This window comes from Poecile atricapillus, chromosome 25 (assembly GCF_030490865.1).
Source record: "Poecile atricapillus isolate bPoeAtr1 chromosome 25, bPoeAtr1.hap1, whole genome shotgun sequence".
NCBI lineage: Eukaryota > Metazoa > Chordata > Aves > Passeriformes > Paridae > Poecile > Poecile atricapillus.
The window spans coordinates 1,736,285-1,761,305 of record NC_081273.1 but is presented as its reverse complement, the minus strand read 5'-3'; the positions used below and the strand labels follow the sequence as shown (position 1 = coordinate 1,761,305).

The 25,021-nt window shown below is 51.3% G+C and overlaps 1 protein-coding gene across 3 annotated transcripts in view; it reads right to left on the bottom strand.

The window, feature by feature from the left end:
- Nucleotides 1-25,021, bottom strand: part of KIRREL3 (kirre like nephrin family adhesion molecule 3) — a 357,534-nt gene that overhangs the window by 46,290 nt on the left and 286,223 nt on the right. For all 3 annotated transcript variants that reach the window (XM_058856947.1, XM_058856948.1, XM_058856949.1), the window contains 3 exons: nt 11,881-12,038; nt 8,234-8,384; nt 2,137-2,242 (listed from right to left, as the gene is read on the bottom strand). In XM_058856947.1, coding sequence (XP_058712930.1) covers nt 2,137-2,242; nt 8,234-8,384; nt 11,881-12,038 — 415 coding nt within the window. The remainder of the gene's footprint in view (nt 1-2,136; nt 2,243-8,233; nt 8,385-11,880; nt 12,039-25,021) is intronic.

Here is a 25,021-nt window from a genome sequence, read left to right as displayed (position 1 = left end):
CTCCAAGCCCTGTCCAGCCTGGCCTTGGGCACTGCCAGGGATCCAGGGGCAGCCACAGCTGCTCTGGGTACCCTGTGCCTCACCATCCTCACAGGGAACAATTCCTTCACAATATCTCACCCAGCCCTGCCCTCTGGCAGTGGGAGCCATTCCCTGTGTCCTGTCCCTGTCCAAGGAAGTGGAAACCCTAGACTGGAGCCTTTCAGGCTGCTGCAGTGCTCAAGGGATCAGCCCAGCTGGGTTCAGGGATGATGTGGAAGGTTTCTTTGTTGAGAACCATGCTGATGGAGCAGAAGTTTTGCCAGGGTCTTGCCACTGTGTGGTTCCTTGACCAGGGGTGTTTGTTTTCCCTTGGACTGTACCAGAATCAATCTTGGGGTAAGAACCACGTGGGTCCTTCCCCCAGCCTGCCACGAGCTTTGTTTTCCTACCAGCTGTAAATATGAAACCAGGGCTATTTGTATCTTTGACATTAATTGACTTCTTGAATTAATAACTCTTCTGTGTAACCAGGAACACAATTATTGCTTTGTTGTGCTGATATCCAGCTGGAAGGAATCGTTCCTACCAGGAAACTCAATTGTACTAATTAAGCTGTACGAGCCTAACAGGTCATGGTAACCTGTCCCCGGAGGTGGCTGCTCTGCTGTTATCCATGGATGGTTCTGCAGAGCTGGAACGGATGGTGAGCCTGTGTGTGTGTGCTCAGGCCTTCCAGGCAGGAGGGGTGAGTGGCTGATGGATGAGCTGGGACAGGGATGTACTTGGTTACACAAAGCTCTTTTCTCCCAAAGTGTGCTGACAGCCTGCCCTGCTTTCCATACTCATATTGTGTCTGCTTAGACAAAAATAAAACCTGGGAGAGGAGGGGTGTTTTCTGATGCAGGAGACCTCACACCCAAAGCCAAGGGCCCATGGCAGAATCTTTGCTCAGTGCAGAGCATCTGCTCTCCTGCCCATCAATCCCTGGATAAGCACTCACAGATTCATAGAATCTCCTGAGCTGGGAGACACCCACAAGGATCATCAACTTCAAACCCCAGTCCTGCACAGACACCCCAACAATCCCACCCTGGGCATCCCTGAGGGTGCTCTCTCCTGGAGCTCTGGCAGCCTCGGGGCTGTGCCCATTCCTTGGAGAGCCTGGGCAGTGCCAGCACCCTCTGAGGGAAGAACCTTTTCCTGATATCCAACCTAACCCTCCCCTGGCACAGCACCAGCTGTTCCTTGAGGTCCTTTTCCTGGTCACCAGAGAGAAGAGAGGACCCAGGGGGGCCTCAGGGCTGGCAAGGACCCCATGCACCACCTGCACCTCGTACCTCTCTCAGCAACAGCGACACATTTCCTCCTGCTCCAGAGCTCCTCAAGCACCTGTGCCCTCCTCCGAGCTCACCGTGGCCAGTGCAGGGGCACTGCAGACTATGGATAGCAGAGATGACCCCACTCACTCAGGGAGATCCCATCCCCTGTGTCCCTTCACATCTCTGGCACCTGCAGCTCTGCTCTGGTCCGTCCCAAGCTCAGCTCCACCGTGTTGGGCACAGAGAGGTTTGTGGTAGTTGCTTAAGGGTTACTTGGAGATGGCGACAGAGCTGCTTTGTTCAAACCATGAAAGAGTGTGCAGAAAAAAGGAGAGGTATTTTCTCACAGTAGACTTTCCACTGGGTGTGCATTGCTCTCAGTGTCCCCAAAGAGATGGCTCTGCCAGCTCAGTGCCAGCCTCCTCATCCACTGCAGGCTCTGATGGATCCCTGACCGAGGAGCTGCTGCACGCAGCAGAACACGGCACAAGCCTGGCGGGCGGCACAAGAGGAACCTCTCAACCTGCAACAGCGTCATCAGGGCCAGAGCAGCACCAGGGAGCCACCAGAGTGGGGATAAGGACCCTGCCACTGCAGGGAGGAGGGGATGGCTGCAGCCCCCTTGGCAGTGGGGAGCAGAGGCCCTGGGGATGAGCCACAGTGAGCACCAAGCATTGAGAAACACGGGAGGAGGTGCAATGGCCACCAGAAACCACAGCCAGGGGTTCTGAGCACTTTTGGGTCACCTGGAGGGGAAGTGTTGCAGGGGGAAGGCGAGATGCTCTCAGCAGAGGACTGGACTGAGGTGCCAGGGGTGCCAGGAGTGCCACCTTACCTGTACTGGGTGACAGCAGGGTTGGCCTTGGCAGAGCAGTGGAACTTCACAGTGTTGTCCTCTAGCACCGGCTGTGGCTCCACGGACAGGTTCACCAGGGGAGGGTCTGCAAAGAGAGACAGGCCCGTGAGCAACCCAAAGACACGGCACAGCATCCCCCTGCCTGCTGCCTGCCAGGTTCTCAGGCTACAGGGCGAAACTTGGCTGTGAGAAAGCCTGGCAAAAACACTGAGACTCCTTGATATCACAAAATCCCAGAATGGCTTGGGTTGGAAGGGACCTTAAAGCCCATCCAGTTCCACCCCCTGCCATGCACAGGGACACCTTCCACTAGACCAAGTTGCTTCAAGTCCCATCCAACCTGGCCTTGAACACTTCCAACTTCTCTGGACAACCTGTGCCAGGGCCTCACCACCCTCACAGGGAGTAATTTCTTCCTGAAATCTAATCTAATCCTGCCCTCTGGCAGTGAGAGGCCATTTTTCAGTTTAAAGCCATAAAACGATTGTCAGACAGGCTGATGCCGTGAACGCTGCTCTTCTCTTGAAGGGCTTCAGCGAATAAGACAGGAAGAGGAGCCACAGACACCATTTGATGTAACATTTCACTCGGAAAATGTGACTGCTGGCTCTGATTCTCATTTAAGGACATAAACTTGCCTGCTTTGAGACACACCAGTTTAATATCTTGCGGTATAACAATGATCTTTTATCTATCCTCTAACTTTAAAGTGGCATTTCTGCTTTTTCATCAGCCTAATCATCTCTGCCAAGGCCTTACTGGTGTCACAGTCTTTCAACTGCTCCTCAGTTTCTCTCCCTTTCACACGAGAAGCATCTAAATGCTTTAGCAGCAAATAAAATTTAGGAAAGAACTGAAGAAAGCAAGCAGGAAATGGATGAAACGTTTAGGTGAAGAATACCCAGAGATGTTTTAATTTTTTGTGATGACTGAGGTGGGGTGTTAGGTTTTAAGCATGGGACCTCATTTGAAGGGAAAAAGCAGAAAGGAATGGCTTTGTGGAGAGCTTTTTTGGTGCCTGAAGAAGCAGCTGTCCCATGGCAGAGGGTGTTGGGGCTCATCAACACAGCTGAGGGGCTCTCCTGCCCTTGAGGTGGGAGTTTGCTGCACATATGACAAAATACATCCCAACAGGGCATGTTACATGTCCAACTTTACCTGCTGCCTCTCTCCTCTTCCAAGTGTTCCAGCAATGACCTTCCCAGCTGGAAAATGGGGAAAGGCTGCAGGGCAGGGGGCAGAGAAGCTGGGTGGTATCCCCTGCTCCAGGACACCTCCCTTGGCCTCTCGTGGGGCTGGGGCAGCCCAGAGCTCAGGGCTGGGGTGTGGGGTCGGTGCTGCAGGGCTGGGCATGGCCCAGTGCTTGAATTCTTGCGGGGATGCTGTGGAGCCACGGCTCCAGGCAAGCCCAGGGAGTGTCCTTGTGCCCAATAAGGGTTGGAAGGGATGGAAGGGATGGAAGGGATGGAAGGGATGGAAGGGATGGAAAGGATCAACAGGGATGGAAGGGATGGAAGGGAAGGAAGAGATGGAAGGGATCAACAGGGATGGAAGGGATGGAAGGGATGGAAAGGATCAACAGGGATGGAAGTGATCAACAGGGATGGAAGGGATGGAAGAGATGGAAGGGATGGAAGGGATGGAAGGGATGGAAGGGATGGAAGTGATCAACAGGGATGGAAGGGATCAACAGGGATGGAAGGGATCAACAGGGATGGAAGGGATCAACAGGGATGGAAGGGATCAACAGGGATGGAAGTTTCCCTGCTGGCCTCTCCCCCCACCAGGCACAGTCAGGGTCCTGCTGGAGTGACCAGGCTCTGGCAGCCGTGCCTCTGCTGGAGGCTGTGGGCTCCAACTGGGCACACTGGTGTGGGAGCTGCCCCCAAAGCAAGCCCAGCTCATTCCAGCCGAGGTGGCCTCGGCAGTGACCTTGGCTGGCCGGGAGGGGAGAAGCAAAGGCAGAGTCCCAGCAGAGCTCCAGTGCCTCCTTCTCCTCCACCCCGTGGTATTTACCCAGCCGGAGCCTGGCTTTGTTGTGAGCAAAACCACCTGCCTTCCTGATGGGAAATTATGACGGGGAAATTATAGGTATTTTCAATTTACCCTAATTTCATTTTAAAATGTGCAATTCAAATGACAATAAAGATGGGCGCAGTTGGGAATATAAATGAGCTTCCCTGACATAGCAGCCCGGAGATGTATAGCGGGCTCCTAATTCATTCCCAGGCATCCTGACACTTCCCCATTGTTAGACAACAACAGCTAATCACCTTCCTTTGTTAAGTATGAATCACACTTCTCTTTAGTAGCTTCCCCATTGTTTGATGGGTTAGGAGCTGTGCCTACGATTTACAGAGAGGAGCCTCTTTGTATTAAAATGAGCCCGGCTCCCTCCTGCACTCAAAATAATAAAAAAAATAAAATTAGAAAGACAAAAAAAAGAAGAAAAAAAAAAGAAAAAAAATAAAAGGAAATGAATTAAAGTCTTTGATCTTGCCTTTCAGAAATGGGATTGAGCTTTCGAGTATTGCGGGTGCTGCGGATAGCGTGGGCTTGCGTGTGCCAGTGCGTTTCGGGGCATTTTAAAGGGAAAAAAGACACAAATTGGAACTCATCAGGATGTAATTCCACTCGCTTACAATTATAATTCCTGCCTGGCTTCTTGTAATGAATTTGAGTGATGGAATGGGATGGAGCCAGCCCACAGGCGGTGGGAGGAGAGGGTGTGGGTGCTCACACAGGTGCTGGGACCAGCATCACTCCTCAGCAGCACCGCAGCCCCAGAGACACCTTGGCAAAGCCCTCGGCTCCCAGTGCTCCCACTCAGCACCTCAGGAGTGGCCACGGGCTGAGCTCTGTGGGCTGCAGGCACTGTGCTGGCACTCACCCTGCCAGGTGCAGAGCCCTCTCCGTGCTCCTCTCCCCTGTGGACCAGCCCTTCCAAACCTCTTCACTAAGGCCAAGATGCCACTTCAGCCCTGGGCTTTCCACTCCCCAGTGGGAAGCACAAAAGGGAATCAAACACTGCAAAGCTCCAAGGATAAACGCAGCAGGAGATCCTCCAGCACAGTGATGTGCCCCTCATCACCCTCCACTTTCCTTCTCCTCCTCCCACCTCCTGCAAAAACATACAGATGCAGCCAAATCCCTTCTTGCCACGACAAAAAAAGGTGTAAAACTGAGCAACTGCACATGTGTGTGCAGAGGTTTGGAGCAATGGCTTTGGATAAGCAATAACCCTGCTCCTCCTCATCCCGGCACGCCGGGCGCGCATTTCCATGGAGCCACTGGGCTCCTGCAGTATAAATAGTTTATGGCATATCAAACTATTAAACATGATTTTAATCCCACTTGTGATGTTCGAGGCATAACTCACAGGAGGCTGACTTTGATGTGGCTGGTGGAACGGAAATCACATTGAACAGATGTTCCAGCTGGAGCCGCTTAGTGTTTCCATTACAGACCCTGCACTGGGGCTTTTTCCAGCTCTTTCCACCAACCCTCCTTTTTTTATGTATTTGGAAGGGGAGTGTTTTATGACTCAGCTCTTTCATTGCTGCTATGATGGTCAGGCATGAGATTAATGGGACCCCAACTTCAATTTTCCATCAGCTGAAAGAGGATAATCTCTCCCACCATGCATACACCCTTCCTAGGGATAACCTCCATCCTGGTGTTTCTCTGCTGCCTGTGAGCATTGCTGATGTTCTTTTGAGTTGCAGAAGAAAATGAAAGCAAGCAGTAGGAGTGATTTACCAGGCTTCTGCTTCCTGGGAAGGATTATTTTTGGTTCCCTGGAATTATTTTGCAAGGCCAAACCATGCAGCTGGGTGATGTTTGCTATGGTGTGAATTCAACCTCCACCATTGGAGGTGGAGAGTTTGGGGTTCAGGGGGAAGCTGCAGCTCATGCTGGGCTGGGATGAGCTCCCCAGCCAACAACTGCTGCAGAAACCACTTCTTTCTCTGCCCAAGGTGCTGTTTCTCTGCTAGATATGGGAAGAAGACCCATGAGCAGGACTTCCCACAACAATTCCCTAGGGAAAAATGAGTGGCCATATTTTTTGCTTATGAAAAGCACCTTTAGCTCTTTGCAAAGTGAATGCAGCTGGTTGTCCACAAGGCTGAGAGTGAGACCTCATGAGGTAAAGCTGGGTTAATAGCTGCACTTCATGATCTTAGAGGTCTTTTCCAACCTTAACAATTCTGTGGTTCTGTTACTAGATGCAGCTAGAGCAGACTTTTGCATCCAGGTCAAAATCCATCCCACCTCAGCTTGGTTAATCCATCTTGGTATTTTTCTATCCCATCATGCATCCAGCTTTGGGAAATTGATATCCTCATTAGCCCCCATTAAGAACAACATACTTTTAGTAGCTGTGTAGAATATTATTGTTATTATATTCACAGCATGGAGTATTTAATAGCTCAGAGTGGAAATTGGTGTTCTTTATCGAGTTTTTCTCTTTCCCAAGCAGATTCCATGTGGCTTGGGGATTCAGCTCACGTCTCCAGCCCACACTGTACTGCCCAGTGTAATGATGTCTCCGCTCCGCGTTGTTTGTGTGAGTGTGTCTCCAGCTATTGTAGCTGTTTGCTGGCTGTGAAATAACCCAAGCTATTATCTCATTTTATCTGCCCAGTTCTGTCAGGACATGCAGCCAGCGACCCAAGAGCCTGGTAATCTTCCGGCAGCAAAAGCTGGAAGTCTTAAATGGTGAATTTTCTGCTGCGCTTGAGTTTGTTCAGTTGAGTTTGCCAGTTTTAATTGGTCTCTGGAAAGCAGCTGGCATGCTAATATTGAACATACTGCTTTTGCAAATCGTGGGTAAATACAGCTGCAGGAACTGGATGTGTGAATGGAGTGTGGCTGGAAGGGGTCAGGAGGAGCCCAAGAGCAATGGCTACTGCAGAGGAGGAGGAGGGAAGAGGTCTGTGAAATGTGAATTTTGGAGGATGGCAGATTTTGCTCTGTGGATTACAGTAAAAGATGAATGGCACAGCTCTGAACACAGCCCTGTCCCCTGAGGTGGTGACTGGCACTGGCTTTGTGTCATGGGAGGGACACTGTCCTGATCAGGTGTCTCACAAAACACTTATCACTGTGAGTCTGGAAACACGTGATCCCGCACCTGAAATCCTGATGGGACTTTGCTACTGGCCATGCCCTGAGATGTTGCTTGCTCACCCAAAACCCTTTAGGGGTCCATCCCTGCTCCAAAGACCCCAAGGACCTGGATCAGGGCACAGCTGGGCCACCCAGAGCACAGCAGCTGGTGCTGCCTTTGCTCAAATCCATGGACACGTGGGAAGCAGGATATCTCTATAGTGTGGGTATTCCTCAGTGTCCCAGGGAGATCAGGGGTCATGAAATCTGGCTGTGACTTCATTCTGTTGATACAACAGTAAATCCCAGTAAAGAGAAATCCCAGTCCCAGCATGCTGCTCCTGGCTGGAGCTGGAGTGCTGTGAGTTGCAGTGTGTTTCTTGTTAATGGTTCTGTTATTGCCCAAGTTGATGATTTGGTCCAAATGAGACCCTCCCACCCCACGTTGTCAATCTACCCTGAGTCTCCTGTTGATCTCTCTTAGGCCCACCACATGCTTGGAATTCCACTTTGGAAATCCCCTAAATTTTCATGTTTGATTAGTCCACGTGACCCAATTTCCCCCTCACCTCCCTCATTGGATGATGGATTTGTGAACCCTGCCTTTTACACTCCCCAGGACATCTCTGATTAGCTGATGCTTTGTACCCTCCCTTTGCACCGCCTCCCTATTTCAGCTGTTGCTCGCTCGCATTTTCTGTCTTTTGCCCCCAAGATTCCCCAGAGCAATAAATCCTCTATTACCCCATGCAAAAAACCTCCCTCTCATCCTTGCCTCCTCAGAGCACAGACTAACAGCCAAAAGCCATAGAACAAGTGCTCCAGTGGCACCTCAGGTCATCCTGCTCCTGGGGTGTGAGCCACTCTGGAGCAGGCTGAAGTGATAGAGCCAGAGGAGCGGTGGACAGCCCTGGGGCAGAGATGGAGAGGGCAGAGAGGCTCCCAGCAGCCAGAGCTGGGTACTCACGCTGGATGTCAATGGTGACAGAAGTCTCCTTCCCGCTGGGAATGGCTTTGTTGGTGGCACGGCACACGATGCTCTCCCCGTTCTCAATGTCGGAGGGGGCGATGAACAAGGTGCTCATGATGCTCTCCCTCTTGCCGTCACGGAGGAGTGTCTGTGAGGGGGAAACAGGGGTGAGGAAAGGACTTTCCTACTGGAGAGGGGCCCTTTCCCCATCCCCAGGCTCAATAAGAGCTTCTCAGCCAAGCAGCTTCCTGCAATAACAATTCCTCTGGCTGGATCTGCCAAAAGCCTTAGGGGAATAACAAAGACAAATTTCACTGCACTTCCCTGGGAATTGGGCTCTTAACTCCCATCTGCTTCCCTGCAGCCCTGCTGTGCCTAGGCCAGGGAGGAGAGCTCCAGTGGGACACGGCACCCCCCACTCCAGGAAAGAGGGAGCCAGAGGCAAATGGCTCCCTGCTGTCTTCTTCTGCCAGGTGAGTGCACAAAGCTGCCTGGGCACCTCCCATGCAACGAGTGGTGATGCCAGCAGCAGGGATGGACCCTGGCCATGCATCCCTGGCTGCCATGCTGTGGTCTGGCCCAGCCCATGGTAAATCATCACCTCTCAGGTGTTCACTGATGGGGGCTAGAGATCCAAACCTGCTGGTAACCAGCTCTGCCTGCTCAGCCTTGGCACCGTGCTTCTTCCCTGGATTTATCTGATTTCAGCTGTGGTGCCCTGCCATGGCTCCTCTGGGAGCACAGGAGCCTGGGAGTGCTTCCTCACCATCCCCTAATCCTCCTGTGAGTTCTTACAGGAGGTCACGTCACCCCCTAACACTGACTTTGATAAACTGAGCCCTTGGAGCTCTCAAGATGTTATGTGGTTTTCAGTCTTTTAATCATTCTCCAACCTCTGACCTCTCTCAGGTTTATCAACAGTGGATTTTAGACCCTGCCAGGCAGCTTTTCCTTCTAAGTTGCTATCCTTCTAGTTTGTTCCTCACAGTGTAAGACAGGGTTTCATTGGGAGATAAACAGATGTCAGCCAGATGTGTGGATGTGGCACTTGGGGACATGGTTTAGTGGTGGCCTTGGCAGTGCTGGGGGAATGGTTGGACTTGATTTTGGAGGGCTTTTCTGACCTAAATGATTCTTTGATTCCAAGACTAATGCTTTCCCTGGCTCAGTGTGGCACAGCCTTCATGCACACAAGTTTGTGGCTCTCAAGCACATGAGACAAGGAATGATACTGAGAAATTGTCTACACAATCAGCCCAGAATCCCAGAGCCATTAAGGCTGGAAAAGCCCTCTGAGATTGAGTCCATCTGTTTACCCAGCACTGACAGCACTGACCCACTAAACCACGTCCCTCTCCACCACATCCACAGGCTTCTGGAAAACTTTCAGGGGTGGGGAATCCACCACCATGCTGAGAGTCCATTCCAATGTCTGAATACCTTTTCAGTAAAGAAATTTTCTCAATATCCAATCTGAACATCCTCTGGCACAATCTGAGGCCATTTCCTCTCCTGTCCCCTGTTTCCTGGGAGCTGAGCCTGACTCCTCCTCAGCTCCCCCTCCTATCAGGGAGCTGTGGAGAGGAAGAAGGTTCCCCTGAGCCTGTTTTCTCCAGGCTGAGCCCCACAGCTCCCTCAGACACTCCTGGTCCTACAGCCCCTTCCCCAGCTCCATTCCCACCACTGGACACAAACAGAGGATGCTGCCCTGTCCTTGATTTATTGTTACCCTGTGTTCTCTTCCCTTGGGCAGCTGCCCCACTTTTGGTGTTGGGGTTGAGGTAAACCCCAAGTCTGTGCAGAATTTCCCCTATTTGAGGTTAACCTCAAATTCCACAAGTCTTGCAGGATCTTGTAACATTCCCTGTCCCCTTCAATACAGATCAGGGGATTTCAGTCAGCCGTGGCTGTTCTGTGCTGCCTGGCTGGGATTGCATGGGGCTGCATATGGATCAGTTGGTGGACTGAAAATTCAGAGTAACAAAGAAATTATCACTCAGTGTGAATGGTTTCAGGCAGTTGGTAACCCAAACAGGGCTTCTTTCCGGTTGGCTGGAATATCTGGATCAAAGGAAAGCTGGGTTGGGTTTCAGTTTTTTTGGAAAAGCAGAAAGAGGAAAATTGAGGAACTATTTTAAAGGACACTTCAAAAGGGAAATGTTTCTAAGACCCCAAAAATCCAAACTTCCCACTCAAAAAATGTCTAAAATTGTCTGCTAGTTTTTCAAAAGGCTGATTTTCTTTTTTAATGTGGAAGAGCCTCATGGAAACCTTCAGGAAGTCAGGAGGAAATGGGGTTCAGCCTCAGAAACAGAGGTTTTCCTGGCTCCAGGAGGAGGGAAGGATGCTTCCCCCATGCAGAACAGGGCTCCCCTCCCAGCCCATCCCTGCCAACTGCTCAAGATGCCATGGAGATCTCTGTGCTGTGGGAGATGGATCTGCAGCCTGGAAAACTCTGCTTTGGAAGGGTGTTTTGTTGGAAATATTTTAAAGATGGGCGTTCCCCCTTCTCTGCTCCCCACTGCTTGTGGGTCTGAAAGGGAGAGGGCTCAAAATTTGTCTCCTCAGGGCCAGAGCTGGGGGGGCACAGAGACATTTCAGCCCTGGAAGGGAAGGCTGGGGGCGAGGGGGATAAGCTATGAACAACTGCACTGTCAACAGCCTGGATTTTAATTAATTCCACTCGATTTGAGCAAGAGAGAGGTCAGTTCTCGCTGGCTCTAATTAGTGCTGCCTCTCGCATGGCACGCAGGGAGATGGGGCAGGTTCCCCTCTGCTCACCCCTGGCTGCAGGGGAGCAGCTCAGCTCCAGCAGGGAGGAGGAGGAGGAGGCAGGGAGGGTGTTCTGCCTCCTCTGCTCTCCCCAGCAAATCAGGATATTGCTGGAATTAGGCTGGCTAGAGGCTTCACAGTGGCAGCAAAGGATGAAATGTTTATTAAAGATCTTCAGGAGCTCGAGGAATGGCTCTGACTGCCCACTTTGAAGTTTAGGCTGCAAACTGACCCATTTTAAGTCTCGAATTTTGCTGTTTAGAAATTTTCATTAAAACTGTCAAGTGTTACCGAATCTTTCACGCTCACCAGCCATCAGGAGCCCATAAAGAGGAGAACATGTGGGGTCTCATTCCCAGTGTGCTGCTGATTGCTCTTTGATGATTTCCTTCATGACCCAATAAAGACTTTCTGTCTAAATTAAAAAATGCCAAGAACCCTGACATTTTTTCATGGAAAATTGCAGCTGGAGGAGGGGACACATGTCACTGCAACCACCACTTTGATGCAGAGGTTCTGTTGCAGAACCAGAACCAGAGCTGGGTCAGTGCTGCTGTACACAACATTAACACCACACCCAGGGGGAGAAGTGGCCACACCATGTGATAACAAGCTGTGAGAAGGTGCAAAAAGACAAATTCAGAGCAGAACCCATTTTGGTGACAGTTTGTGGCTTCTCACTTGCATCTTCCTGACTGTTTTCCTCCCAGCCTCCCCACTGGGAAGGTTTTATGGAGGGATGCTGGATGAGAGTCTCAGCTCTGCAGAGCTGAGGGTGCTGCCCCAAATGTTTTGGGTTTGTGTCAGGCCTGGTACCCTTTTCATGAGCCAGGGAAGGGCACAGGCCTTGTCCCAGCCCCCTCCTGCCTCACCTTGGAATAGGTGGCTCCATTGATGACTTCTCCCCTCCTCATCCAGATGATGGAGGCTGCTGGCTTGGCGTTGTCTGCATGGCAGGTCAGGTTCAGGGGGTCTCCTGCTCTCAGGCTGATGATGGGCCCCCCCATAATGACAGGATCATCTGGAGGAACTGCAAGGAAAGAGCACAGAGGAGACAATGTTATCTGAAACATGAAACCCACCTTGCTGGGGTCACCTGCGGGGACTGGGCTGCCAGGACTGGCCTGTGAGCTCTCAGACTCTGCAGATGGTTGGAGATGGCCATGGCAGTGCTGTCCCCTGTCCACAGGCTAGAGCCACCTGCCTTTTGCTGCTCTCCTGAAAGCTGGGCCCCAGATTTGAACTCCAGCAGCAGCAACTGGAGAAGTTTCTGGGGAGATTTGGGCCAGGTGGCTGCAAGATTTGCAGGAGTATGAGGGAGTCTGTGGCAGATAAATGCACTGAGGGCTACTAAATCCTCAAAGCCCTGGATGTCCTGAGCTGCAAACTCTGGGAGGATGGTGAGTACTTGAAAACAATATCCCTGCTTGAAATAAATATCCCTGCTTCCTGAGCATGCTGCTCTCCTTCTCCCTGGGGATCTCTAACCGGTTGCTGCTGGACACAGGAGGTGGGGATTGGAGAGGATTGGGTGTGACCCCTGTTCTTCTGACTGCAAAGTGGGAGGGAATTGAGGGTGTTTTGGGGCAGGGGAAGTTGGATTTGGACCTCTAGGACTCAGGGTGGGATAACCTCTGGCCATCAGGACTGTGACTTGCAGGTGGCTGCCTTTGAGGAGGGCTCGCTTGGCCCTCTGTCCCAGGCAGCAATGGGGGAAGCCCTGGGCACTCCCTGCTCTCTTTGATGTCCCTGTCACTCCCACAAGCAGCTTGTGGTCACCTCTTGCCACAGGGAGGTCTCTCAGCACCTTCCTCTGGGAATGCAGATCTAGCTGGGGGGGCACAGAGACATTTCAGGCCTCAGTCTTCCCGTGAAAGCACCTGAGAGCCCGTGGGAGGCTGTAGATCCAGGCCGTGGCTCTGCTGGAAATGAAGCCAGAGACAGGAACAGGTGGAAACAGGGAAGCAGAGGAGAGGCACCTGAGCATCTTCTTCTCTTTTGGGACCAGCTCTTGAACCTGGCACCTCAGAATGGCAAGAGATGGGAAATCCAGCTGGAAACAGGGGCTGTTCTTTGATCCTGAAGGGAGGAGATTTTATCTCTGCTACCCTGATGGGTCTGCTCCATCCAGGATCTGCACTGGAGATGGCTTTGTCCAGCTCCTCATGGAATCAGAGTATTATCTAGGTTGGAAAAGACCTTTAAGATCAAGTCCAACCATTTCCCATCACTGCCAAGCCCAACACTAAACCATGTCCCCATGAGCCACATCCACATGGCTTTTAAATCCCCCCAGGGATGAGGACTCCAGCCTGTTCCAGAGGTGAACCATGGAAAATTTGGCCTTGCTGACCACTGGTGGGTGTTTCATCAAGAGATAAAAAGTTCCTGACTAAGTAAGACAAACTTCTATTTCAGCTCTGTGAGAGACCTGAGTTCAGCCCTCCCACTCCCTGGCTCTTTAACAGCATCCCCAGCCACCATGGATACCTCACATTTTTCCAGGGAAGCAGCAGGGAGCTCCTTGTTGCTGAAAGCTGCTGGTAACCCCCTCAGTGAGAGCCCTTCCAGCCCAAACTCATGCCCAAAGGCACTGAGCTCTTCCCACCCACGACCCTAAGGAAGCCAAATGCTGTTCTTGCTACGGAGAGATGTGCTGCCCATCCACCCATGTCTGTCTGGGCTCCTGGGGCTCATTTGGGGGTGGCAGGCCAGCAGGAATGTGAAGGACACCTTCAAGACATTCTCAAGGAACACGAAATTGCTCTTTCACACCCTGCTCAGAATTGGGTGGCAGAACCCTCCGACCCTCATCATCCTTCAGAGGGGATGTTGGGTGAAATCTGACAGTTTTCTGCCAAAGTGGAACTGGTTTTGTTCCAGTGCCTTCCCCCTCAGAGCTAAAGTTGGCCTAAGGCCCCTCTGAAATCCCCAAGCCTGTCTCTACTCCTGAGCTGCCCCCTCATTGTGGTTGGCCAAGGAATATTTAAAAACTCCTCACTGGCTCCTCCAGGGCCAGGCTGGGGTTGGGATTGGGAAGGGATTATGTTCCCTGACAATCCAGAGGTGGCTGCCTGCCCCAGCCTGGGATTTGCAGGCGAGGGAGATGTGCTGCGGGCACACCCCGCTGTGCACACGCGGCTGCCAAGAGCTGGGAGTAATGGGATTTTTCAGCTCAGTGGGTGGAACCCAAGGACCAGGGAAAAAAAGCTTTTCTACACGCATCCAAAATCTACTTTTTTTTTTTTTTTTTTTTTTTTTTTTCTTCCCTCTCCAGGCTAAAAGAGGGAAAAAAATAAAGTGCAAATCTGTGGTTTGGGTTAGTTGGAACGCCTGTCACTGGGATGTGAAAGGGGGAACAATTCTGCTCCATTCTGATGCTATTTAAATATAAAGGAAGTATGAATTTTAATTCTTAAAATTTATATTTTTTATTTCACTGGATGAGCTTATGCTGTTTAAAACCATATCTGGCAGTTTGCAATAGTTTTTTCCCCCTCACTGAATCCATTAATTGAATTTGACCTCTGCTTGTAAAAAATATTGAAAATTCATCTTGTAGAATGGGGGGAAAAACCAACCCACAAATCTTTCTCTGAAGACCATCTTGGAATTTAATGAAAAAACTTTTATGATGTGGTGTTTGACATTCCTGCCTTTTTTTCCTGGTATTCCTGCAGCAACATCTTCCCTGCAAAGCAATCTAGTGTTTTCACTAGAGGATATTATGGGACAGGGGACAACATCATGCAAGCAAACATGGAACCACTTGTCTGGCCTGTGCCAAAAATCCTCGGTTTTTAGAGTTTTGCTCCAGTTTCTCCCTATGGGATCAGCAGCCAGCTTTGAGGAGCTGCTTATGGCAATGAGGAGAGGATGGGTTCTGGCTACCTCTTCCCAAGTAAATGGTTTTCATCAGCCAGTCCTCCAGGTAGCTGTGAATTATTGATGTCTCCAGGCTCCCTAACAGGGAATTTGCTTGGGGTGGAGGGTTTGATGAAGAGGAATCAATGATGTCTCTGTAACTTCTGCAGTATGAAGGATGGATGTATTCCTTCCCCACCCCAGCTCCAGCCTGGGAGAGGAGGCAGAGGAGGATGAGGAGAAGAATGAAAAGATGAAAAAGGGAGAAGAAGAAAGGAAGGAAAGCAAGAAGCCGGTAGCATGGAGCCATGATCCATTATTCATCCACTGTGCTCCCAGGATTGGTTGTTATTATGAGGCACCACTACAGAATCTGGTCTCCTAATTTTTAATCACGTAGCTATGGAAGCATTAGCCTCCCTGATTAAACCAGGGATATAAATAGGAAGAGTTGTTTGGGGTTGCAGGGGGTGTTATTCCTCACAGCAAAGCAAATGGAGTTAACCTGCACATGCCCAGGAAGATTAAAATGATGGAGAAGGGATCCAGGACAGCTCAAGCCCACAGGAACAGAAAGCTGGATGGAAAGGGCCTCAGGGTGCACAAGGGGAGGTCTAGGTGGGATATTAGGGAAAAATCCTTCACTGAAAGGGTGGTCAGGTGGGAACAGGCTGCCCAAGGCAGCAGTGGAGTCCCCATCCCTGGATATGACACCTGGAGATGTGGTTAGTGGTGAACATGGTGGAGTGCCTGGGGGAATGGTTGGGCTCAATGGGATTACAGGGCTTTTCCAACCTGAATGATTCCTTGAGTCTATGACATGCAGCTTTTTATGGGGTGGGAATCCTCATAAATTATCCCCAAAAGGAAATGAGAGTGAGACCTTCTGGGGTGGATGTGACTCACCCCAGCAGAAGGTCTCTTGTTCCTCACATTTCCCTCAAGACCTCAGCTGGACACTTGTCCCTCTCTTCACTGCAGACAAAACTTTCCAAAGAAATGGTGACAAACTTCTCCCTGCCAAACCCCTCATTTTCTGTCAAAAATACAGGAATTGCTGAATATATTTAAGCCAGTCTTGGACAGGCTTCAATCCTTTCTCCACAGCTCTGGGCTGCCTGCAAGAGAGGGAACAGCTTGGGGTCCCTGCTCCCTGCCCTTTGGAAAAGTGCACTTGCAGCACATCATCATAAAGAAACATAATTAAATTATGGTGCTCTTGGTGCATTCATCAGCTTTTTAAATTAGTTGTTAGAGACTTTCCTGCACACTGTCCCACCCTGTACAATGTGGTTAATTAGTGACCCCCACAGAATTCCTCAGTGCTGGGCTGAGACCCCAGGCTAAAGCTGCCTTCGAGTCAGGAATGATGTGGATGTCTTTAAATGCTCCTGGCAGCTGGACAAGGATGTGGCAAGCAAACAGAGCCTCAGTCATTAGCAATATTTTCTGAGATAACAGGATCCTCCAGCAGCCAGGTCCTGGAAGTGGAGGAAGCAAAAAGCCCTGCAGCCACCAGTACATTTTCCCTAATTAAGGCTGTTTCCAGTGTTCTTGTGGCTGGTACCTTGCTGCTGCTGGGTTTGTGTAACCAACCTCCTCTTCTTGGGGCCAACCTCTTCTTCAGTGTTAAGTGATTCAACCCCAACACCTGCTGGTGGGAAAGGGCCACCCAGCTGCTGGGCTGGAGAAGCCAACGCTGAGCAGCCCCTGAGGGTTGCCCTGAGCCAAATATCTGCAAGGAATGTTCAGCTGGTGTCAGATGCAGCACAAGAGTCCCCTGTGGAATGAGATCCCTGATGCATTTCTCATCTCCATGGCTCCCCTTCCCCCAGCCTGTGGCACTTGGGGCTCTGGGCCCAGCTCATGTGGGAGTTAAACAAGTAACAGTGCCCAGAGGATGCTCCTGAGGATCACAATGTGCCATGGACCACTGGAAGGTGCATCCTGGCCCCAAAGGTGAGAGAAGAAGTGCAAATCATTTGGGCATGTTCAGCCTGGAGAGGAAAAGGCTCTGGGGAAACCTGAGAGCCCCTTCCAGGGCCTAAAGGGGCTCCTGGAGAGCTGGAGAGGGAGTGGGGACAAGGGATGGAGGGACAGGACACAGGGAATGGCTTCCCACTGCCAGAGAGCAGGGATGGATGGGATACTGGGGAGAAATTCTTTTCTGTGAGGGTGGGCAGGTCCTGGCACAGGGTGCCCAGAGCAGCTGTGGCTGCCCCTGGATCCCTGGCAGTGCTCAAGGCCAGGTTGGATGGGGCTTGGGATAGTGGAAGTTGTCACTGCCCATGGCAGGAGCAGCACTGGCTGGGCTTTAGGGTCCCTTCCAAAGCTATTCTGTGATTCTGTGATGAATCAGGAGCCTGCCCAGCCTCCCCAGTGGGAGCAGCTGCCTGGCAGTGAGCACTAGTAAGAACATGAGGCCGTGTGGAGATGAAAAAGCCAAGCTGAGCACAGGTACCTTTGCTCCTGTATTTTGTCTCTGCAGTAGGGGAAGCCCTGGGGAGGCAGCCCAGAGGGATTCAGCTGGCTCAGCTGAGCCTCTCGTGCAGAGAGGGTGGATGTGGGAGCTTTGCTGTGCTGTGGTGAAGTGTTTGTGCATTCAGACACGGTGTTGCAGCTTGTCAGGGAAGCATGTTCAGCTCTTGTAGACAAGTCAGGCTTATGAGGCATCACAGAGCAGTTGCTGGGCCTGAGTGGATCCAGCACTGCCCTGACCCACACGAGTCCTTGGGGAGGTTTTGGAATACAAACCCTGCAAACAGAGTTTGCCTTTGCAAACCCCATCTCTGCTCCACGCTGGGTCATCTGGAGTCCAGGTTTTGTGGCTGGCAAAGCACTTGTGAAAGAGGCAGGACTGAGCCTGCAGCCTCTGGAAGATCCTTCCCTAAAAGATTGTGATCCTTTGATCTGGTGGAAGGTCCCCACTCGACAGTGGCAGGGGGGGTTGGACTAGATGGTCTTCCAACCCCAAATATTCTGTATATCTATTATCCTGTCCTGGTCCAAAAGGTGGTCAATGTACCAAGACTTTGGGAGTGTGACTTTGGCAGCAAGCTCTTGTTAATGATATTCAGCAGAATGAAGAGTTAATTGGCTGTGGTTATCATTTCTGTGCATCATTTGGGATCAGAACATCCTCTTCTCTGCTTGAGAACTGCAAGGAGCTGCCTCCTCTTCCCAGACAGTGTCTGCTTTCCCCACCAGCCTTGGAGGCATTTTGGAGCTTTAGTGGTGTTACTCTGCACGATGCTTTTGAGATTCTGGGGGGGTTTGGCCACAGTCATGGATACAGAACTCCCTGGAGCTGATCAAAGGAAAAGAGCAGCTCCCCTACCAGGAGAAATCGGCAGAGGCTGCCTTGTTTAATTGGCAAAATGAAGGCTGGGAGGCTTCACTGGGATGAGCTACAGTGAAAGAACCAGGAGAAGGTTGGGAGAAGACAAAGGAAAAAGCAGGAAAATTGGGATGCTGGGGGAGAAAAAAGGTTCTCTGTTTCATCAAGTGTCTAGGAAAGCTTTCCAAAGGGAGGAAAAGGGGCTAGAACACAAAACTGCTTTTAGGATGAAGCTTGCTACACTGGATAAGAGAATTCCCTCAGAGGGATTGTGTTTCTGGCAGAGTTTTCCAGCAGACTGCTCAGGGTCTCACTGTATTATCAACTCTGAAGGCTGCAAATTTTGAGGGCCTAAACCACTGCAGAGCAGCTTACAGCTCCAGGAGTGTTTAGCTTTCCATTTATCAGGCCTTTACACATTTAGGATTCAGATTTCCAGCAGTTCTTCAGAGCTAAGAAGGATATAAACAGACTCTTAGGTTTTGTCCAACACTTGAAAGGCAGGGATTTTGCTGTCTGAGCATTGTCATGGGCTGAGCTTCTCAGGGTAGCACCAAGTGGGGACTTGGGGCAGGACTGTGGGGCTCAGTGACCTCAGATCTGGAGGAAACCTAGCCCTGGATGCCAATTGCATCCTCCCCTCTTGGTGTGTGTCTGTTCTACCTCTCCCCTTCCTGATGCAATTAGGATTTCAGTCCTTTTGCTTTGGCAGGTAAGGAGAAATGAACAACACGAGCGAGTGGTCTGAGTTTAAATGGGGTCAGCAGAGGGCTCAGAGTCCTTCCTGACTGCAGTGTGTAATATTCCCCCTTCAAGAATGACTGATCATCTTTCTTTGCATTGTCTGTCTGAAACCTGGAGACCATTCCTGTCTGCAGCTGCTCACAAGAGGAGGCTCCACTCGCCCTTATCTTCACATCCTGGGCTCATCCCCAGCAGTGTGGGCAGCAGGATGAGGGAGGGGATTCTGCCCTTGTGAGACCCCATCCACAGAGCTGAGTCCAGCTCCAGAGTCCTCAGCACAGGAAGGACCTGGAGCTGCTGGAGTGAGTTCATGGATGCTCTGAGGGCTGGAGCCCCTCTGCTCTGGAGCCAGGCTGGGAGAGCTGGGGGTGCTCACCTGGAGAGGAGAAGGCTCCAGGGAGAGCTCAGAGCCCCTGCCAGGGCCTAAAGGGGCTCCAGGAGAGCTGGAGAGGGACTGGGGACAAGGGATGGAGGGACAGGACACAGGGAATGGCTCCCAGTGCCAGAGGGCAGGGCTGGATGGGATATTGGGCAGGAATTGTTCCCTGTGAGGGTGGGCAGGCCCTGGCACAGGGTGCCCAGAGCAGCTGGGGCTGCCCCTGGATCCCTGGGAGTGCCCAAGGACAGGCTGGACAGGGCTTGGAGCAGCCTGGGACAGGGGAAGGTGTCCCTGCCCATGGCAAGGGTAGAACAAGATGAGCATTAAGGTCCCTTCCAAGCAAAACCATTCCATGATTCTGTGATTCCCTGGAGCTGTCTGCACCTTCCCTACACAAGACAGGCTGAGAAGAGCCCAGCCCGTGTTGTTCACAGTCAATTTACAGAGGCCACACTGGCTCTGGGATGAGTTCTGGCATGGTTTCCAAGCATCCAGCCCCCTCTGAGTGCTCCCAGCTGGCCCTGCTGGGAGGCTGGTGCTTTACAGGATGCCTGCATGACTGGCACCCTCCCTGCCTCAACCCCATGCCAAGCCCTGGCAGGATTGCCCGCCCTGGGAGGGGTGGCAGTGGCATGGGGTTCTTGTTCCGTGCAATACGGAGCTGTCCCCTGGTCCTTGCTCGGTCAGGGATGGATGGGAAAAGGAGGATGTTGTGTCTAGAGGTTCTCTGTGGTCCCTGCTGTGTCTTGGACACATCTTCCCCATCCTGATGCTGCTCTGCTGCCTCATTCCTCCTGCCTACCCACGGGAGCTGAGCCTGGACAGCCTGAAAAATGCCGGGCAGCTCCTGGTGCCCCGGAACGGCGCCGGCTGCTGCCGGGAGAAAAAGGAGAGGAAAGAGATGCAGGCAAACAGTACAGCCTGGGGAAAACACACTGAAAAATAAATCAAAAGAAACAAGGGGAGCCAGGGAGAAAAATAGTGATGAAAGTTTAAATAGTGCATCTCTCTCTGGGTCCTATTTGTCTTGTGGCACTTCAGTGTGTTTGTGAGCGGGAGGGGCCGGGCAGCTGCCAGGAATGCTGCCTCCTCTCCATCCCAAGCAGACACCTGTATCCCTGTTTCCCTCCTGAGCCTCATTCATGGACCCTCCTCACATTAAGGAGCTCATGAGAAATAAATCACCAATGTTTCCTAACATTTGCCCTTTTTTTCTTCTATTTTCTCCTAAAGATTTGTCTCTTTTTTCATCCGGACATTGAAAGTCTCACGTGTTCCACATTTCTAGGGTCAGCAGGATGGATTTCTCCAGTGGAACAGTGTGTTTCTGGAGAATGCAGATCCCTACAATTCAGAAATAATTCCTAGAGATGGTTTCATCTCACTGTAGCAAAGCTCAGCTCTGCTTTCTCACTCTCTGCCCTGGAGGGGTTGATTTTCCTCCATCTAAACCCTCTCCAGGTCATTTCGAGGAATATCACTGGAATACTCTTTGATTTTTCATGCTGATGAGGGCTTTGCTCCCAGATTCTTGGCTAGAGAGTGTTTTAAATATTCAGTTTTCACAATGGATTGGAATGAAACCAAATGTCAAAGTTCTGAAATCCTTTGTGAGAGCTGGCTCTGGGCAGGATCCATTTTGGAGAGCACACAAGCAGATCTGACATGGGATAAGTGAGTATTTGTATTCTACTGAAAAGCCTTCTATGTGAGGAGAAAGAAGTTTTGGCAGCCCCCTTCCACACTTTAACAAAGACCCAGATGCTGTGCAGGCAGGTAGCTGGCTAGGTATGGATTGTTTATTTGGAATGTTCACTCTGCAAAGAGGAAAAAACTTAAAATTTTCTCTCCCAGCTGAAGGAGCAGCACAATGCCAAAGAATATATTGCATTTGCTAGGTTCTCGTTCGATTCTCCCCACCAAGGCAGTGTTTTTGGGTGGATCATGTCCACAGCCACTGCCAGGCCCTAACTCAGGGCAGGGGGATTTGGAGGGAGCTGTTTTGCTTTGCTGTGTCTGTCCTGGCTGCCCATGAACTGAACAGTGCTGAGAGAGGTGGGTCTGTGATCCAGGACAACCGTGATTAATGGTTCCAATTCTGCCTGTCAGGATGGTGGAAAGTCAGGGTAAAGCTTCACAGATGTGTCAGCAGGGATGGGAGAGGAATGGAGGAGAAATGACCCCCCCTGGCCTTATTAGCACTGATGTAATCAAATTTACTGATAAGAGCCCCTGTCACACACAGGATCCCTGTGTTGGGGATGCCCCTTCCCAGCACAGGCAGCTGAGTACAAAATCGTGGAATTGTGGAATGGTTTGAGCTGGAAAGGACCATAAAGCCCATCTTGTTCCACCCCCTGCCACTGGCAGGGACACCTTCCACTATCCCAGACTGCTCCAAGCCCTGTCCAGCCTGGCCTTGGGCACTCCCAGGGATCCAGGGGCAGCCACAGCTGCTCTGGGCACAGGGGATACTGAGGCACAGATTGACCAGGAGCTCTGAATCCTGGGCTTTCCCAGCTGGGATATCCCTTCATCCCTGCTCTTGTCCAAGCCTCCTGCTCTGCCCAGCTGCCCTGCACCAAGACCTGGGCCAGTCCTGTGCAAAACCCCTCCTGCTTTGGAGGGACAGCAGGGGGCTGTGGCTTGGGTGTCCACATGGGACCTTCTGTGGGAAAAGCAGGCTCAGGGGGGACAGCTCCCTGGCAGGAGAGTGGAACCAGGGGAAGGTCTGGCTCTGCCCCCATGGAACAACAGACAGGACAAGAGGAATCAGCCTCAGACTGCATGAGGGGAGGGCTAGATTGGACATCAGGAGGAATTTTTCCATGGAAGGGGTGGCCAGGCATTGGAAGAGACTGCCCAGGGTGGAGCTGGAGTCCCCACCTCTGGAGGTGTCCAAGGAACAACTGGATGTGGCACTCAGTGCTCTGGGCTGACAAGGGGGGATTGGGCACAGGTTGTTCTTGATAGTCTGGGAGGTCTTTTCCAGCCAAAATGATTCTGGAACTCTCCAGATGAATCTGGGACTCCACAGAGGCTGCAGCATCCTCACGAATCCCACACTGGGTGGTGGTTGGAGGTGCTTTTGGGGCAGATGCTGAAACTAAAGGGCATCTGGGTCAATCTCCTTTGGAGGCAGCAGGGACCTGCTGGATCCAGTCCCAGAGCCCCTGGGAATCAGGGAAGAGCCCAAGAGGTTGCAGAGGTGCTCCAAGCAATCTCACTTTACTGTAGCTACAAACACGCTCCCACAAAGGGAAATATGAAGCTGAAGGAAAAAGCTGTGACTCTCCTCAGCTGCAGGACATGCCTGAACCTTCTCCTGGGAGGGGGATCAGCAGGAACATCATTATCTCCCCAATGTAGGCCAGCACCCCTGCCTCCCCCTCCCCCTGTGTGCAGCTCCCGGGTGCAGACTGACACATCAGAGAACGCAGGCGAAAAACCGAATTCATTATTTTTCCCGTATGTCAGATAGTTTCAAATTGTTTAAAAAAAAAAAAATAGAGGGGAAAAAAAAATAGAGGGATTATTACAGTTCATTAAAATAGAAGAAAAAAAGGAAAAGAGGTGCAAAACCCTGAGCTGGTTCCCCTACTTTTGGTGAGAGCTGCTCTTAGATCCCCTCTCTTGCAGGATGGGGGGGAACTCCTGCCTGTCTTCTCCCAGGAGGTGTCAGGGAAATTCAGGGATGCAGAGCACAGCAGGATGACAGGGGAGACTGGGACCTGGTCCTTAAGGTTTGGGGCTTGATTATTTGGATCTGTTTTGAGGCTGCACATACCTTGAGCTCATTAGCCAACACCTCTTCTGTTAATTAGCCATGGTATTTACCATCCTAACAGCACCTTACAGGCCCAGGTACCTCAGCACAGCTGAATGCTGCATTTCCCCTGGGATGGGCTGGCAGGGTGTGTGTAAGGAGCTGGAAGGGTACGAGAGCAAGGCAGGCAGCACCTCCCACTGTGCAGCACCAGGAGAGATCCCTGTCTCAGCCTGCAGCCAGGGCAGACGGTGGGTGGGTGATCCCAGGGATGGGCACTGCCCTCCCCAACTCCCTGCAGGCTGAGGAGAGCAAGGACAGCTTTGTATTTTGAGCCTTGCTGCATCTCCAGCCTCAGTCCAGGGCTCCTGTCTGGTGCTCAGGGACAGGAAGACAGAAGGAGATGTGAGTTTCCAGCCCAGGAGCTCATTTTCACCACGGTGGCCCCAGTGCTGATGCACTTGTTCAGTGCCAGAGGCTTTGCCCTCCCCTCTCCCATGGCATTTCCCAGCTGGGATGTGCAGCAGGTCAGATCCAGCTATTCCAGACCCAGAGGACAGATAAGTGCCTGCTCTCACTGATGCCATCCATTCCAGCACGGGATGGAGACATCACAGGCGTGCTTTGTCATTCCCAGACTGCGCTTTGAGGAGTGGAGGGATTCTGCCTTCCTTTGGGTCTGGAAGGACTGATTTTATTTTTTTGTTTTTAAGGTGAAAAAATTTTATTTTTTTCCTTTTTTCTCTTCTTTCTCTTAAAGGCCACATCTTTGTCATGTGTTCCCCCTTAAACCATTCCCTGCCCCAAAGCCATGCTGCTTTACCCAGCTGCAGCCCAGGGCTGGAGAAAACACAGACCTGGCTGCTGGGATGTGTCAGAGAGGAAACTGGGAACAGGAAAGGGTGAGGAAAGACAAGACTTTAGGCCAGGTTGGGCCTAAAGGCTTGGAAAAATCTCCCTGACACTTCCTGTGCCTAGGATTTGAAGTATTACTGCCATTTCAAGGAAGAAGGATGCCTTTTCATTTGTAGAATCTTAGAACTGGTTTTCATTGGAAGGGACCTTAAAGCTCCTCTCATTCCACCCCCTGCCATGGGCAGGGACACCTTCCACTACCCCTGGGTCCTCCAAGCCCTGTCCAGCCTGGCCTTGGACACTCCCAGGGATCCAGGGGCAGCCACAGCTGCTCTGGGCACCCTGTGCCAGGGCTCCTCACCACCCTCACAAGGAAGGATTTGTCCTATGGTTTCTCTGTTCCTGGCTGTTTGCACAGCAGGAGGATCAAACTGAGGGAAAAGATGAAGATTTTTCACACCTGTTCAATTTGGGTCAGTAGGAAGGGTGGAGATTCCCCAGAATTTTAGGCTGTTGCCTTCATGGACATCTTGGGATGGACCCACAGGGCTGGGAAAGCTCCTACCTCACTCTGCAGGAATAAAAAGAAGATTTCTTGACCCAGCCACGCTTCCTTGGGCTTCCTTGGATCCTTGTTCCCAAGTGCTGAGCACATGACATCAGCACAGACTGAGTTTGGAAGGATGGAGACGTTTCCAAGACCTTAGAGCATGGCTGGCTGTGATGGAGATGAGCTAACGTGGGCTCAGAGGACGATGTGGGGTGTTGCCCTGAAAATCAAGATTTCTGACATTGTTTTCATAGTTTCTAAACACTTTCCCAGGAAAGTAACTACAAACATGGATGTTTATACATTCCATTAAAGATATGTCTTTTGATGGACGTTTCTTATGACCAGTGGGGTTGGGAAGGTGATAACCTGACTATCCAATCCCTGGTTGTTGTCAAGAATCTATAAATACTGAAATGACAGAATAAAGTTGGTTCTTTCTCTACCACACCTCGAGCGGTGTCTGTGTAAATCATTTCATGTCTGACAGTGACAGTGGGGTGCTGCCTACAGCTCAT